The following is a 16,100-nucleotide window of genomic DNA, read 5'->3' on the forward strand; positions in this document are numbered from 1 at the left end:
GGGTGCACGCGCCCTTGCTGACCCCACATGCAACACTTCTCCCTTTCAAAGCACCGAGAGAGAGAAGTTGCGGAAAGCTGGGGCAGGCAGACGAAGGAGGACACTCATTCACCACCAGCTCCTGCCCTTCTTCACGCCAGAGCTAACGGCTGGGCACACAGCGCAGCGCCGGGCCGCGGGGCCAAGCTGTGCAGCGCCGAGTCAAGCACCGGATTAGCATCATGAATATCAGGACTGCACTGCTGACCGATTACTACTGCACAGACCTCTCATTCCTGTATCACAACCATAACGGCGCTGCCCAACGCCACTAGAAGCTAACACTAACTTTTGGAGGAGAAGACAACAAGAACAGTTTGTCTAAAAGTTTTTAAGCCAAGCCAGCTTTCATTCTACAAGTGCTAACTATTTTTAGCAATTTGATTAGATACAAGGATGTTAAACTTTAAGTAGTAATAATTACTAGTCCAGGGAAGTTCATATCCACAAGGTAGTTGCTTTAAAACTAGTTTTGTAGGTGAGCAGGAGGTCATTACAGGTTTACCTCCACAGATATGCTCCATCTCCCTCCCATTGTATCGACTGGGCCGTTTCATAGCTTGTTTTACTTGTATATTAAATGACAAATTATAGTATATACCATGAATACGAAGTTCTTCAAATACTGCAAGGAAACTGGAAAAAAAAAAAAAGAAAACAGAATAGTACATAATAAGTTAAGAAAATAAGGTATTTGTCAATGAAGGATCAAACACGCTGGAGTTTGCTTTTTTTGGAACGCATCTTACAACAAATGCAGGAAAATATTTAGAAGTGCCTTTCAAAGGTGCCTTTCAAATCACACTAATATGCAGATTTTGAGTGTCCTAACAGGACAGCTCCTACAATGAAAGCAATACAAAATACAATACAAAAGGCTTTAGAAGAGAGAGGGGAAACAAAAAAGCTTAGAAGAGTTAAGCAGGCCTTTTCTGAAAACAGATAAAAGTAAAGTAACACTGCTAGCCTATTTGAACATGCTTCATAAAAAGATATTCAGTTTCCTTTTCTGTAAGAAACATTATGGAGTTCAAGGGAACACCACAGATACTCATCATACTCTGCCCTTTAAAAATCAAAGGCGACCAATTATAGCCAAGTTCTCTCTCATATTTGCATCTTAAGAAGAAAAAGATTATGGAGAGGGATCTTTAAAACTTCTCTTCCCATTCCTTTCTCTGTTTTGCTTGCTCAGTTATACTCTATCTCTTTACATAACATCAAGTGCATCTGCAAACAGAAACACCTACATTTATCAAAAAGCACAGACTAAAGTTGCTGATACAGACACAGCTCATGTAATTTCTCTGGCAAATCCTTTAGGATCCTAACAAAAAAGCACAGTTTTTTATGGGGGTGGGGAGGAGAAGGGCAGACCTATCTCCTAAGTTTTCCTCAGCTGTTACAGCTTTATTCAATAAAGCATACTAACAATTTAGCAGCTATAGCAAAGCCAAGAAGAGAAACTAAAACTCACTATAGTGTCTTCATTTGTTGTTGAGCCATCTCCTACAGACTATATACAAACTTAAATGAAAAAAGGTCTGCCCTGAACCCAGTTTCTGAGTTTAAGTCTGTAATTATAAATGGTTCATGTCATTTCTCACCCAATGAAACAAAAATAAAAAATAAAAAAACAGAAACAGAGCTTCAACACAACTGAAGCAGAACTTCCAATTAAAAAGCAGGTAAACTTATTTAACTGATTACCCTCTGAACTGAGAGGGAGTGGAGAAGAAAAAAAAAAAAAAAAATCAATTCACCAACTGCTCTCTGCTCTGCTGGTCAAAAGAATGAAAAAGTCCTTTACCGTCTCAATGAATTCATACATACCTATTATATTTTATTTACTTTCACAAAGATGGAACATATTGAAGCTAGTCTTTGACTTAGTTTGGGGCATGGAAGACAGAAGAATGCTGGAGCAATGTCACCTTGAGATGTACCACTGCAAATGTTAGACCCTTAGGCATTTCAGTTCTGTATTAACATCTATCATACTCTGTAAGAAGAGGGAACCAAAGCAACAGTATTTTGTAAAGTCTATCAGTCTGGAAATAGATACATAAATTACTTTGTTTACATATATTGAAGCCATAAAGACATATTTTCCACATTTATTCTGCATGTAGTGGTAAGCATTGATGAGGGCAAAGAAATAAGCTATTCTGTCTATTTTGTAGCTTTTGGTATAAAACATGTTAATGTCTTCATATCAAATAAGAAAATATATTTAAACTGAGACTTCTTACTACCATTTGCTTAAAATTTTCCCAGAAATAAAAAACCATGCTTCATACTGGAAAGTGAAAAGAAGGGCCTCCTTACCCATATACCATCCCAGAAAACACTTCTGTGTAGCTGTTTGTAAATGATACTTCAAATAATCATACTAAGACATTTCAAGACTGTAAAACAAAGTATTTCAATTGTCAAGATACATCAGCAACGTCAATCAACAGATGCTTCAAGAAGACTCTAGGATATGCAGAACATGCTAAGAGACCACTTTCCAAGCAGTAGGCAAAAGAAACCACACAGTTCTGCAGTCAGCAGTAAAAGCTATCCCAAAGAAACTGCCTTCAAAATTGACAACCGTATCGTCATGGGACAATGGCTTGAATTTTAACCAGCACATTCAATATACGCAGTGTATACACAGGGTCGTCTGCTGTATGTCTTTAATGTTACCATTAGGCCGATAAACTTTTCCATTTCCAATTCAAAATACAGCACCTTGAAGATCAATCCTTCCTCCTGGAAGGACTTGGTATTTAAAGGCTTAAAGTAGACGTTTAAAATGTACCTGCCACTGCAAATACTATGTGGACTTCTTTTAATGAGCAAATATAAAAAGATTTTTAAAACAGCGTATCTGGAAAAGCTTGAGCTGTACCAGGCAAGGCAATTTTGAAGCAGTGCAACGTTTGCGATAGTTCTAGCCAGAGAGACCAGAAACTAGCTTGCTGCTGCCACCATCTCCTTAAGAAGCACTGGAAGCTCACCTAGAATATCCACAGAAACTGTGCATCTCGGAAAGGCACATGACAGGGTACCAAAAGGCATATTATCACAGAAGCTTCAGCTCTTGTAGCCTAACAAAAAGAGCGCTCCATCTGGGTCAACACTGACTTTCTGACTAATCAGGAGTCTGACCAGACTCCAGAGCTGTGTGTTCCCACTCCTTTTTTTCCTTGTTTACATGGACAAGACCTGCAGATGCAGCCTGGGCAGAAGAGAGGGAAAGAATTTTAGGAGGGCTGTTCATGTTTTGTACCCAACAGAGTCATTTCCTCCCCTTTCCAAGGTCTAAGCACATATAAAGAATTGGTGGCTGTTTTCTTGCACAAAGTGCAGTAGCCAGGATGAAAAACAGTGTATTCAAGGTCAAGACTAGAGCCTTCCTTAATATTTCAGTTCAGTCTGTCACCTTGATGAGCCTATGAACGCTAGCAAGTAAAAATAAGTTCAATAATAATTGCAAAGCAAGCATGCAGAGGTAAAAAAAAAAATACCCTAGAAACTATGTAATTAGCTCTGCTAACAGTAAATGAAGCGCCATTTAGTCAAGAAACATTCTCTATATTGCTGTTTCTATAAAAGAAGTTCCCTCCATTCTGAAGCAGCAGAAAAGACAGCCACTGTTGCAAGGAATAGAAGACCTACTCTTCTGAGATGAGCTTCATGTCAAACTCCTCAGTCTCGTGTCCTGATAGTTTTAAGCGGAAATGATTTAGAGATACACATATTTAATAAAGAAAGCTTGTTCATACTCCAAAGTTTGGCTATACTGGCCACATACACAGCACAAATCAACTCTCTTTTGAGGACATGTGTGTCTTTCATGTAATACTAAACCAAAGTGACCTAGAAACTTAGGAAAAAGCACGCTTCTGATTATACTAAAATGAGATACTGGCTGATGAAACTCTTTCACTTAAGACATATCATAATAGATATGTAGCTATGATTTTTAGAAAGCTTCAGAATATTTGGTGCTTCTATGCAGGAATACAATGCACGCATATAAAACCTGGAAAAAAAATTTGCTTATGCCCTGTATTTACATGTGCCCCTATGCATCCCCATGCAAAGACATCTGCGTTTTAATCCTTGTTTGCATCTTATATTTGCATACCTTTTTTTCTTAGTTAGCAAGACACTCTTACCTGTGTATCCTGCCCACCAGCCCCAGGAAGCCACCATAGCTAACAGCCATTTAAACAGCACTCCCTCGACGTACCAGAAGCGCTGGCTGTCCAGCACGCGGAGCGGCTGCAGCACCGCGAGGTACAGCACGTAGGACGGAATGGCCACCAGGTTGTTGGCGACCATGAACCCGAACCTGAGCAGCGCTTTCAGCAGGGCGCAGCCCGCCCGCCGGGCCCGCGCCAGGGTCACGGCCATCCCTCAGGGCAGCGGCTGCGGGACCGTCCTGCGGCAAGACAGAGACAAGGTGACAGTTACTCCCCGGCGGGGGCGGCCCCGGGGGGGACCCAAACCGGTGGCCCCCCAACCGGCGGCCTCCGCTCCCCCCCCCACCCCGCCGCGGGGCCGCTGCCGGCGCGGCCGCCCCGCGCGCTCCCGCCCGGCCTCCATCTTCCCCCGAAAAGGTCGCGGGCGCGAACGTGGCCGCCGGCGGCCTCCCCCCGCCCCGGCGCGGCGCTGACAGGAGCCGGGCGGCGGCGGGCCGCGCCGTGCCGGCGGCGCTCACCTCCGGCGGGGCGGCGGAAGCGGCGGCGGGGCGGGGGGAGCTGGGCCCGGCGGCGGCGGCGGCAGTGCGGGCTGGCGGCTGGCGGCGGCTCATGGGCCCGGGGGCGGCGGGCCCGGCCGCGGCAGCGCTACGCGCCCTGCGGCTCCCTGCGGAGAGAGGGGGGCGGGCGGCGTGAGCGCGGGGGCCGGCGGACGGGGAGGCGGGAGGGGAGCGCCGCGCCGGGCGGGCAGGCGCAGACCGCCCGTTCGCCCCGGTTCCCCCGCGCCGCCGGCCGCGCCGGGGCCTCCCCGCCGGCGCCCCGGCCCCTGCACCTGTTGGGGGCGGCCCAGCGCGGCGGGGCCCGGGCCGGGCCGGGTGCCTACCTCGGCGGCGCCGCCTCCGTCCCCGCCGCGAGCAGCGCGGCGCGCCGGGGGTTCATGCCGGCTGCCGGGGCCGCGCTCCCCGCCCCCGCCGGCTGCGTGTCCGCCGTGACCGCCCGCCCGCTCCCCGACAGCGGGGCCGGCGCTGCGGCGAGCGCCGCCCCCGACAGCCAGCGCGGGCGGCTGCGCGCACACGCAGACACGCGCACACGCCCCTCCCTACAGCCCTTTCCCCGCCGTTGGTTCCGCCGCCGGGACGCGGGGCGGGCGACAGAGCCGGGTGCCGCGGCTGGCGGCTTCCAGCTGCCTTGCGCCCCGCCTGGGGCAGCGGCTGGTCGAGGGTCCTTTAACCCGGTGCCGCTTCACAGGGGTCGAACACGGTCGTGAAGACCTCCGTGCCCTCCTGCGAAGGATAGTGACAAGGTGTTTGGGTCCCGCTTCTCTGTAGTCGTGGGTTCTCTTACTCACTTTTTTATTTCAACTTTTCCAGCTTTTTCGTTCCTTCGTTCCCCCCCACCCCTGCCTTGAACACCGCATTCTTCCAATCCTAGAAATATTCTGCAGAGCTTTGAGACCGCTGCTGGATTAACAAGGAAAAGTCATAGAAAACAGGCTGGAAGGGGCCTTGGGGGTCCCCCCACCCCTCTGCTCCCCTCAAGACAGGCCATGCCGGCCCTACCCAGTCCAGGCCCCAAAGCTGCCGAGCCTGGAGATTTCACAGCCCCCTCCGCACAACCTGCTCCCATGCAGAGCCACTCTAGGGGGGAGAGTTTTTACCTTCTATCTAACCCAACTGTCCCTTGTTGCAACATGGGACTGTTGCCTTTTGTCCCTTCATTGTGCACGTCCAACAAAAGTCTCGTCCTGCCTTCCCTAGGAGCGCCATACAGGCCCTGGGCCTTCTCCCGCTGCAACAAGCCCAGTTTCCTCAGCTTCGGTCATGTTATTCATAAACTGAGCAGAACCGCTTGTGCAAGTGATTTTAACTTGGTTTAGGTTTTTACAGAATGGCAGCTGATGGGGAAAACCAGATATACCTTAAGAAGGAGGTCTGCACAAAAGCAGATTTTTTGTGCTGAAAAAGGAAATGTTCAAACCATATTACTTAGACTAAAAAATACATTGCTTTCACATACAAACCACGCCATGTATAAAGCAAGTGCACTACTTCTAGATAATGAGTCTTCAGGGATGACTGTATGATCAACAGAATTACATCCAAACCTCCGCTCCAGGAAGCAAAGAAAGTTGTTGTTGCAGATAGGTTTCATTTTAGAAACGCAAACAACCAAATAATGCCATCATGTTCTATTCGAGCAAAACAAAACAAAACAAAAATTGCAGACCTTCTTGACAAAGAGGACAAGTCTTGCATAAGTGTTTCCAAGTCTGGGTGTTTTTCTGTCTATGTTATTTTTATTGCTAGGTTAAATCTGACAGTTGCATTCAGTAATCATTATGGAGTCAGCTGTAGCTGTTCTTAAGTGTTACCAGCTCTGGTAAGACTAGTTTGTTTGGGTTTTTTTCCCTCTTCTGTGAGCAACTTGGGGCATACACTTGAACTAATTCTCAATAAAATTTTGCTCTGAAATCCTCAGGAAGAAAAAGGACAACTGTTAGGAAAAAAATAATGTTACATTTTCATTTTTAGATCCCAACAGCAAAAAGAAGACATTATTCTAAGATGAAAAACATGGGTTGTGATTTATTTTTATATTAATTTAGAGGCTATTAATCATTGTATTCACACTGCACAATTTGGAATAACATTCTCAAATATGAGGCATCAAAATGAGGGATTCTGCAGAAATTACGTTAGACAAGTAATGAATTAGGTAATCTACACTGCAGAAAAGAATTGCACATGAGGAAGCAGGGAGACAAAGCATTCTTTGTCAGAGTGACTGCCTTAAAGCTTAGGAAGCTGTGGTTAAACATTTTGCTGAATGAGCTAATAGCAAAGACCCACCCCTGTTCCTCATTTCCTGGCCCTCATATGGGCAACCTACGTCCTAGGAAACATACACAATGAAATACCTCCTACAGCTCCTGGGAAGCCTGCTGTCCATCCTTCAATCTGTAGTTCTGAAGAATCCATTTTAGTATAAAGTAACACATACATGTACATATCTTGCTATTACTGCAAATAAACAGTAATAGTGGACTCTTTCATTTGGCCAGTAACTGTTAATGCTGAAGCTCAGCAGTTTCACAACATGTTTTTTTTTTTTTTATTCTGATTTCTAAAGGCAGAAACCTCTGAGAAATTGTGAACTTTCATAACATACAATCTGTCATTTTAGCTATTGCAAAGGCAAAAAGTAGTATTAAACAATTCTTGATTTGTGGCCTTTTAAACTATTTATCTAAAGTCAACATTTTTTGACTGAATATCCCCCTGTAACTATGTCTTTTCCAAGCTTGTGGACAGTATTGACAGTGATGTCACTGCTGATCATTGTAAAAATACATTTTAAATGTGCTTATTAGCTGTTAGATAGACAGAGATACTAACGTCAGGACTATGAGGTGATTAACTGATGTCAAGGATTGCTGGAGCAGATAATTAAATATTGGAGTTCTCTTCCATGCTGCCTCCCAAAAAAACCCACACACCAAAAGCACATAAAAAGGTTAGACTTATTAATGCCTGTAAGGGAAAATAGGGAAAATATGTTCTTACTGAAGTGGGGGTTGTTATAAAGTTAGAAAATAAATAAATTCATCTGTTACATTTGGACAATTACTTTAAAAAGTTATTGTAAACAGCATACAAATCACTGCAAGTGAACTGCACGATCTGGAAGTTTCTTAGCTCACACAGACTGGATTTGATCATTGTATTTGGCTATAAGATTTAAGTCAGTTTTTAGTGATAAAATCATGGGAGATTTTTGAAGAAGATAACATTTTTTGTTTCTGGGTACACTTCAAGAAGTTATTAGTCATTGAAGGCCTGAATTCCCCCACACCACCATTCTATAGTACCTATTTGCATTCGAACTTTGCAGTAACATTAGAGTTGCCCGCAAGCCTAGCTGCAAGGAGACATGCACTGCAGACATTCAAGTAGTCCACCAGTCAGAGGCATGGATTACCCTAATGAAATCCAGGTTTGAGACTATAAATACCAAACCAGCTAGAAGACTTATTTCTGGAATTCAGAAACAGTAAGTTTGGGAATGCTTTTGAACCTCTGTCTGGGTCAAAGACTGTGAAACAAAAAGCTGGTCATTTTTCTTGACCACATTCAGGCAGTTCTCCCTATTTACTTTTCTTATAGCAAACTGAAGTCACAAATACTATATGGTCTGACAGAAAAAAATTAGGAGGAGGTACTTGCGTGCTGATGGCACTAAAACCAAAATTGCCTTTAAAAATCACAAAGGCCTGTCTTGCAGAGAGCAAAGACAAGAAAACAGCCTCTGAAATTTCAGAGATTCTGCAGAGCAGAATCCAACCTCTAAGAAAGAATAACTTACTACTTGGAAAATTGCATAGAATTTTATAAAAAAACGGCATGAGAGAAAAGAGGACAGTGGACAACACTCACAGAGGGAACTACAAGAACAGGAGCATATGCAGAGTGCAGACTGCTGGAAGACATGTAACATGAGATAGGCCATATTACTAAAGGCAGGATAATTCTAGAGAGCAGCTCAAGTGAATTAAGCAGTTAGTGTTGGATTTAGAAAAATAAAAGTTTAACGAAACACTAAGAAAAAATTTGCAACTATGTTTTCCATAGGCTGCAATAAAGAAAGAAGGGAAAGGAACTTGTTAAAAAAAAATACCACCACCACAAAGGGAGGAATTTGTGGGCCCTTAAAGAAAGAGAAATCTGCTGCCTTCTATTCTGAGCCACTTATTCATGAAACTGTGGGTTTGGAGGATTTTTGCATTACTGTCCTCAGAACATCAAGGATTTTATTCATTTTCATAACAGTAATAGTTAATCCTTCACTAATATCCTCCAACACTAGCTTCCATTTTATCTTCTATACAAGAGGTAAAACCACCTCCAGTCTCCAAATAAATTCTTATCTTTAAAGGATAATGTTATCAGTCACTCCATCTCCACCAGCTGTGCGTCAAGAGGAATGGAGAAAATATGCTTGTTAAACTCCCTTGATCTTGAGTGGCAAGTTGTCCTTACTGCTTTTCTCTTATCATTGAATGGTAGACCACTCCTTTTAAAAGAAGTTCTACTTGAAATCGTCTTCTAGACATATGAACTCCTTTCAAAGACTCACATCCTACTATTACATTTATCACACACAAAACTCAAAGAACAAGCATTTTCCTTGTCTGATTTTTCCCCAGGAAGTAAGTGGTATCAGTCTACTAGGAAGTAAAAGCATCTTTGACTGAAAGGTCGTCATCTCAGTTCTTCTAAGGGCACTTTAGGGTATCATAAAGCAGCCACTGAAATGAAAGTAAATTGTTGCATTGACTTTAACGCTTGGTACATTGTCATGTCTATGTAAAGAGGTCCTAATTTACCTGACATGGGGCCCACCCCTCCGGACCCCACATGCAGTATCATCCCTCACCAAGATCAGCCAACTGCAGGCAAGTCAACCTTACCACTTACTATAGTCCCATCATATGGCATTGTCATTTTTGCTTGTTTCTCTTGTGTTTTAAGTTCTTGCATAAGAGCCTAGGTTTTTTGCATTAAAAAGTATTATAGGCCTCAGAGAAAATGTCGCAAGTGTAACCAAAAATTTTGAGCTCGTGATAAATGCATGCTTTTTCTTTTTTTTCTTCTCTGCGATCTTGAGTTTACAGACAGTGTAAGTTCTAACAAGACTGCAGGGTGCCAAGTTAAGGCTTTGAGTTGTTTTGGGGGTGTCTTTTCTTGGGAGAAGGTGGCAAAGAAGATTTCCTGTTTTTAAACAATCTGTATAAACATACAACTGGCCAAAGAAACCAAAAAGTTATTGCTAGGATGAGAGAGACAAAACAAACAGAAGGTATTTCTTCTGAATAAATTAAATAGTGTTGAAGTAGCAGTGTCATGTTGTTTGACCCCAAATCTGTTTTTTTCAATTAGGAGTTAGTAAAGACCTATGCAAATCTGATCTTTCCATAACTCTTAGAATTAATATTTTATTCCAAAGTTTTTGTAAGCCTAAATGAAACCAAGTAAACATTTTATAACTAGCTGTGTTGCATCTATAATTTTGCTTTACAGAATTTTATATAGTTAGACATGGATAGAAGAGCAACTTCTAGGTCCAGTGAGGAAATGTCCTTTCACATTCCACTGAAGTATAATACTTAAAGTTCTGACTAAAATAAAGTAAAAAATAAAATGTTATACACAGCTTCTGGGGAGAGCAAACAGGGCAATTGCCTAGGGACCATATGACATGGAAGACAACTGTGCTAAATCAGTGCAAGTACAAAGTATCAAGTGTGTCAGCAGGGAAAGGGGAAGACCATTCACATTTAATGCTGGCTCTGGCTGCAGTCCCATCATTCTGTCTTGTAAGTCCTACAGTAAAAGGAATCTTTCTTATACTGTGAAAAAATCTCAAAAACATGTAGGCTGTGCTCTCCCTACTCTGCACTTCAGATCAAACTGATCTGTTGGATTGCCGCTGCTCAGTTTAACCAGCCAACATAGTATTGAAACATCAAAGGTATTCTATTAATCACACCACAGCTGGGCACTCTCTATGAGAATGTATTTCTGTCTCACTTGATAGTTAATTCTTATTTATCATGTGTTTTCCGATAGTTTCCTGAGACCAAGCCAGTATCAAAATAGATTTGCTGGATACTCACACAAAAAAGTGAGAGTTTGTATACTTTTTCAGGTAGAGATTACATTCTAAAATGTAAAAGCGCTCAATTATTTATGTTTTGTTGAGGTTTCATTTTTAATTATTTTTGGACACATTTGTTTCCTTTGTAGCACAAAAAGGTGTGTAAGCTCTATCTGTGCTATTTTTCACTAGAAAGAATCTAAAGAGACTATAAGAATCAGCTACAGAGGGGGCCCAAGCCATACAAGATTTCAAGCAAGGCTCCCCTGATCTTCCAAAAGAGTTTGGGTAGATACACATCTGAATGTACTCTGTTTCTACAGCATGGCAAGATAAAACCCACACACTGTCAAGGAAAGTCAGATCTGCATCAGAGCAGCACATCCATCTTTGTTCATGTCCTCACCATTTCTAAGAAAGATGAAGAAACAGAATACACCACATTTCAACGGTCCGCCAATTAATTAAGACTAGCAGAAGGTGAAGCAGATGTAACTTCTCTCTTACCTTTCCTCTATCAACTACATGCAAATTTCATAATTTTCCACTTAGGAAGAGCTCGTAAGCCTTTGCAACAAAGCCCCTTTTCCATCTTCCATCTCAACCTGCTTTACACAGAATACACAGATCAGCTTCAGAAGCTTTTTGGTTGTTTTTGGTCTAGTGTATCAGGAATAGTCTCTTATTACAACTGCATGTTCTGTAACTCATATGCATATCTGATAAGATTACTTGTAACAAGTTTGGCAGTTGTCCAAACTAACATCATCTTCAAAAAAGAGAGTTTTGCTCTCATAAAAAAAAAAAAAGAAAGTTAGGTTTCTAACACCTTCACCATTCAAAAGATATTTCAGTCCTCTTAAAGATGCACAACTTTATCATTCTCTTTTTCTAGCCACCATTTTCATAGCGGTATAAGACAAGCAAGAACTTAGTATTAACCATACAGAGACAATGCCTTGAGTCTCAGTATGTGGCTTTTGGTTTGTTTTAACAAAATACACATTTCGACGCAACTCTTAACATTGCAGTAGCTATATATACACCCAGGAAGAAAACTGTAGCTCATGCTATCACAAAGCCATTTCATACAATACTAAGTTTTCACAGGCCAGCACTTGTAACTGCAAGTTGAATTATTCAGATGTTTTGAGGTGTTTAATTTCTCATTAAAACTAAACTGAAGACTTTGATAGAGACTGCTTATTAAAGATGGATTCACCACAATGCAACCAGATGGTCAGCAAGCAACACTTTACTTTGTTATTGCATGTAATGTGTTTATAGCATCATGTGTTTGTCAGTCAATGGGGTGGCTTAAGTAGAGCACACCAAAGTCAGGTTCTCATCTCAGTTACATGAGCATGTGTTTTTCCCTTATTGACACTACTGTCACCAAGGAAGTCTGAGCTTTTTTGTTTGTTTTTGGAAGAAAGTAGCTCTACATTTGCACTTCAACTATTTGTTGGATCTTTAATCTTTGTGTTAGTTTGATTATGAAATCTTTTATCCATGACAAATTTATTTAGTTCAATCATATCTACAGAATCACATCACTTCAGGCAATTATGGTATGCTGATTATATATAAACTTGCACTTTGCAAGATTTTTTTATAAGCCCATGATGTTTGCTTATGCAAGCACAGTACAAATGGGAAGATGATGCCAGCCTGCCTTTAGGCATATGGAACTCCTAACATTTACTACTTATTATTCTACTGCTTTGTGATTAGCCACTTTAAAAATAAGTGCAGTGAAAAATGGGAACTTTATACTGAATTAATCTCTAATGTTTCTCTCTATCTGCACTGGAAAATTACCCATTTCGCAGCATTGTTTGGATCATAAAAATCATATACCGTGAGGTCCATCATCAGATGAAGCTCCTATTTTCTTCAAGCCAGTTCAAGCATTCCAAGTTCATTTCAAGCCAACATTTACCAAACTGACTGACTTTTTTTTGGTAAACACTTACCATCCAGTCAATGTTTGTAGATCAAACTTCAAATACAAGAGCACTAAATAAATACTTACTGCTGTTATTAAGAAAGATGATTCTCACGCTTAACCTCCTAAAGAATATGTTGTTATAAGAGAGATATTCCTACTTTATCCTTCTTCTGTTTGTTGGATTATGTATCATTACAATCTAAAAATAATATTGACTTTCAGAAAGTTTTTTTTTTAATGTTGAAAACGAAAGTATAGAGTCCAATGTAACAAAGACAGCCACCTTTGCAGTGGGAGTATATTTGTCCATGCGCGGAATTCCAGCAACTTCAAACAACTCTGTGCAAAGTGCAAAGATCCATCCAGGTTGAGCTGACTGATGAATTGGGGACAAACTAATCAGGTCTGATCCAAGGTCCACCGAGCATTTCTAGGAAGTAGGTGTTTTAGAATAAATACCATGAGTGATGGTACTTATCAGGACTGAGGTCTCTAGAAAACTCTCTTCTCTCCCCCAATTTAGTACCATTTAGACAGCAGGCAAACCCCTTGCCTTTGATGCCATAAATAGCCGTGCAACCCTTTGCCCAGCTTCCTCAGAGCTTTCTTTAGCCTGGTTACCAAATGAAGGTAACGATCGACATGTCCATGCTGCAAGGTAGTAATGCAGTTTTTGCACAACAAGCTGAAGCTTGCTGAAGAAATAAGCCAACACTGGGAAACGTAAAAGGAGACATCTCATGATAATTTGCATTTAAGCTACATTGACCCACATCCTCTGCATTCTTGCCACCTGACTGTTTAATGGTGGAAAAACAGTATTGCAGGCTCTCTGCTGAATTTGGTAGAATACTGTTGTCTGTTGTTAACAGCAATTAATTATTTCCTTGGGAAAAGTTCAGTTAAAGCTGCTGTTGGCATTGGTTAATCAGTAATCATTAATTAAGTCAGATAACACTATTAGTTAGGCATTAAAAGGTAGCCTGCTTTTTTCCTCAGGGTAAAAGATGCAGAAGGTTTAATTCCAGAAAATCCTCATGCATCTTAGCTGTACTTTCACATGAAGTTTATCATACTAAGCCAGGGAGAGACCCAGTGTGAACTGGAGGGAGACAAAGGGAGGAAGCTGTGACAACTGTCATATCACATGAGTGGCATCAACAAGAAGGCCCCCTGGCATCTCCCCCACATTAAATCCAAGCTAGGGCAATTTATCCCGATGTAGACTAGCCAGCAGCAGACAAGACCTAAGCAACAGTCATCATCAGTCGAAGAACAATTTTAATCTAGAGTGATAAAAGATATGCTTTTATATACTTCTTAGTACAGACATCCAGGAGCAGTTTCCCCAAGTCTGTGTCACAGAACAAACATATGTTCATAACAGACAAATATCAGAAACTTCATCTTTTCATGCTGTATAGTCAAATCCTGCCCAAAAGGTCTGCAGGTTGGCATGCGCAATACCTCCTGGAAATTGTTCTTCCTAAAATACCACAATTGTTTATCATCAGTCCTATTGATGTGTTTCAGCTTAATAAAATGTTATAAAAGCCATTACACCATTGTTAAATGTGGCTAAGAAAAGCAACCCTAATGGCTTGGATGAGTCCAGCCAGGCCACGAGGGATTACATAGCTTCATCTGATCAACCTAACCCTCACAACAAAAAGGCAGAGGGAAACAAATATAAGAATTCAGACTGAACAAGACATAGCAGTAATGACACCCTTGCTTAGATTTATTCATCTATGCACATCCTTAGGAAAAAATCATTACAGACCATAAAAAACAGTAAAAATTCAAAATAAAAGACTCCCTTTATTACACAGAAGTGATGTAAGGAGAAAATAAAAAAACGTTTCAAACATTCGCCAAACAGCTAGCCCTTCTTCCCATATATGAAGGCTCTGCCCTCTCAATACTTCATACCTCCAGTTTCACTGAGCTCCTTTGGACACACATATATCCTTGTCCATCCACTTTGCCCATGCTCTGGTCAGTCCAACCTACCAATGTTTTATGCCTACTGTCTCAAACGCACCAGTTTCACTAAGGCCCCAGCTTTCATCTCTTGGCACTCCATAGCCGCAAGAATTTGAGTGGAAGCTGGGGCTGAAAGAGCCCAGAGATGGAGGAGGCAGAAGAGCATGACCTGGTCTGGGTGAGTATTTGAGTAGGATGCAGTATCTGCAGCATACTTACCCCAGGACACTCACAAGGCAGTTCAGATGGGGATGCATCCCCATCTTTGAGGGGAAAAAATAATAATTAAATCAGGTTGTGGGACAGATAAATGAAAAGTCTAGTTATTTATATAACTCAGGCCTTTCCACTTGCTTCTACTAATAATTGTCAAGACTGAAAAACAGCAGTGAAAGCCACTATAATTAGATTTTGCGGGGGAGGGGAACAGGAAACAGGCTAATGTGTTGAGATTCTTAAGTACTATCAAACAAAATGTGCCTTGTATTAATGCTGAGTGGCAAAACGATACGTCGCTGCAAATTCAGTATCACAGAACCATAAATGCTTATCACGCCAGGCTGCGAGAACTTTGTACTGACTTAATTGAGGTCAAGATTTAATTGCATGTCTATCAGATAACATTTCCAAATGCAAGCATCTGTCTAAAGAGAACATATTAACCCATCAAACCTTTTAGGCCAAGAGCTTAAGAGAGAAGCAGCAAGTTCCAGTCAGCAAGAACGTGAAAAAACTAAGTAAAGACATCTTGTCTAAAAATGTGTCTTGACTGGCAAACTGTAAGAAAGAATCAATATGCTGGAGGAATAGCTAGAGCAGATTGTGGCCTTGGGTGTTTAATCTACTATTCAACATTGCTTTCTCTGCCCTCCTGTATTCCAGGGGATTCTTGTCTCCAGAAACCAACCTGCAATCCCCTTTCCCATTGTGAATACTCTGTGATCACTGGATTAGATCCCTATTAAAGCAAAGCTACTGAAGATAAACACAAAAATAAAATTTAACAGTTGAAGAGCAGATTGTATTGGATTTGTTACAGCTTGCTAATAAGGGTTCTCAAGCTTAAGTGGCAAAGAAGTAGGACACACTGCAGAGTGGTACTTTAAACCCAGACTAACTGCGCCAGAGATCAACAGTTGACGGAGTAACTAGTAAGGAGCAAACCCAGGTACAGTACTTGCTTGGAGAGGGGAATCTGCAGGATGATCTGGCTGTGCCTGGTTATAAACTGTTTCTTCTCCTGAAGGCAGGGAGGAGTGGAAGATGGGACTCGAGAG

The 16,100-nt window shown here is 41.9% G+C and overlaps 1 protein-coding gene across 6 annotated transcripts in view; it reads right to left on the minus strand.

Moving 5' to 3' along the window:
* Positions 1-5,300, minus strand: part of LPGAT1 (lysophosphatidylglycerol acyltransferase 1) — a 69,110-nt gene extending 63,810 nt beyond the window's left edge. Inside the window, exons 1-3 of one of the 6 annotated variants that reach the window (XM_064509659.1) lie at positions 4,209-4,347; positions 3,045-3,265; positions 641-675 (exon numbers count right to left, since the gene is read on the minus strand). In XM_064509659.1, coding sequence (XP_064365729.1) covers positions 641-675; positions 3,045-3,085 — 76 coding nt within the window. In that variant the 5' untranslated portion in view covers positions 3,086-3,265; positions 4,209-4,347. Of the gene's footprint in view, positions 1-544; positions 676-3,044; positions 3,266-4,208; positions 4,475-5,115 lie in introns of those variants that run through there. The other 5 variants (XM_064509657.1, XM_064509655.1, XM_064509658.1 and 2 more) reach the window with 5 other exon arrangements.
* Between the last annotated feature and the right edge of the window lie 10,800 nt (positions 5,301-16,100).

Source organism: Dromaius novaehollandiae, chromosome 3, assembly GCF_036370855.1.
Source record: "Dromaius novaehollandiae isolate bDroNov1 chromosome 3, bDroNov1.hap1, whole genome shotgun sequence".
In the NCBI taxonomy this organism is placed as follows: domain Eukaryota; kingdom Metazoa; phylum Chordata; class Aves; order Casuariiformes; family Dromaiidae; genus Dromaius; species Dromaius novaehollandiae.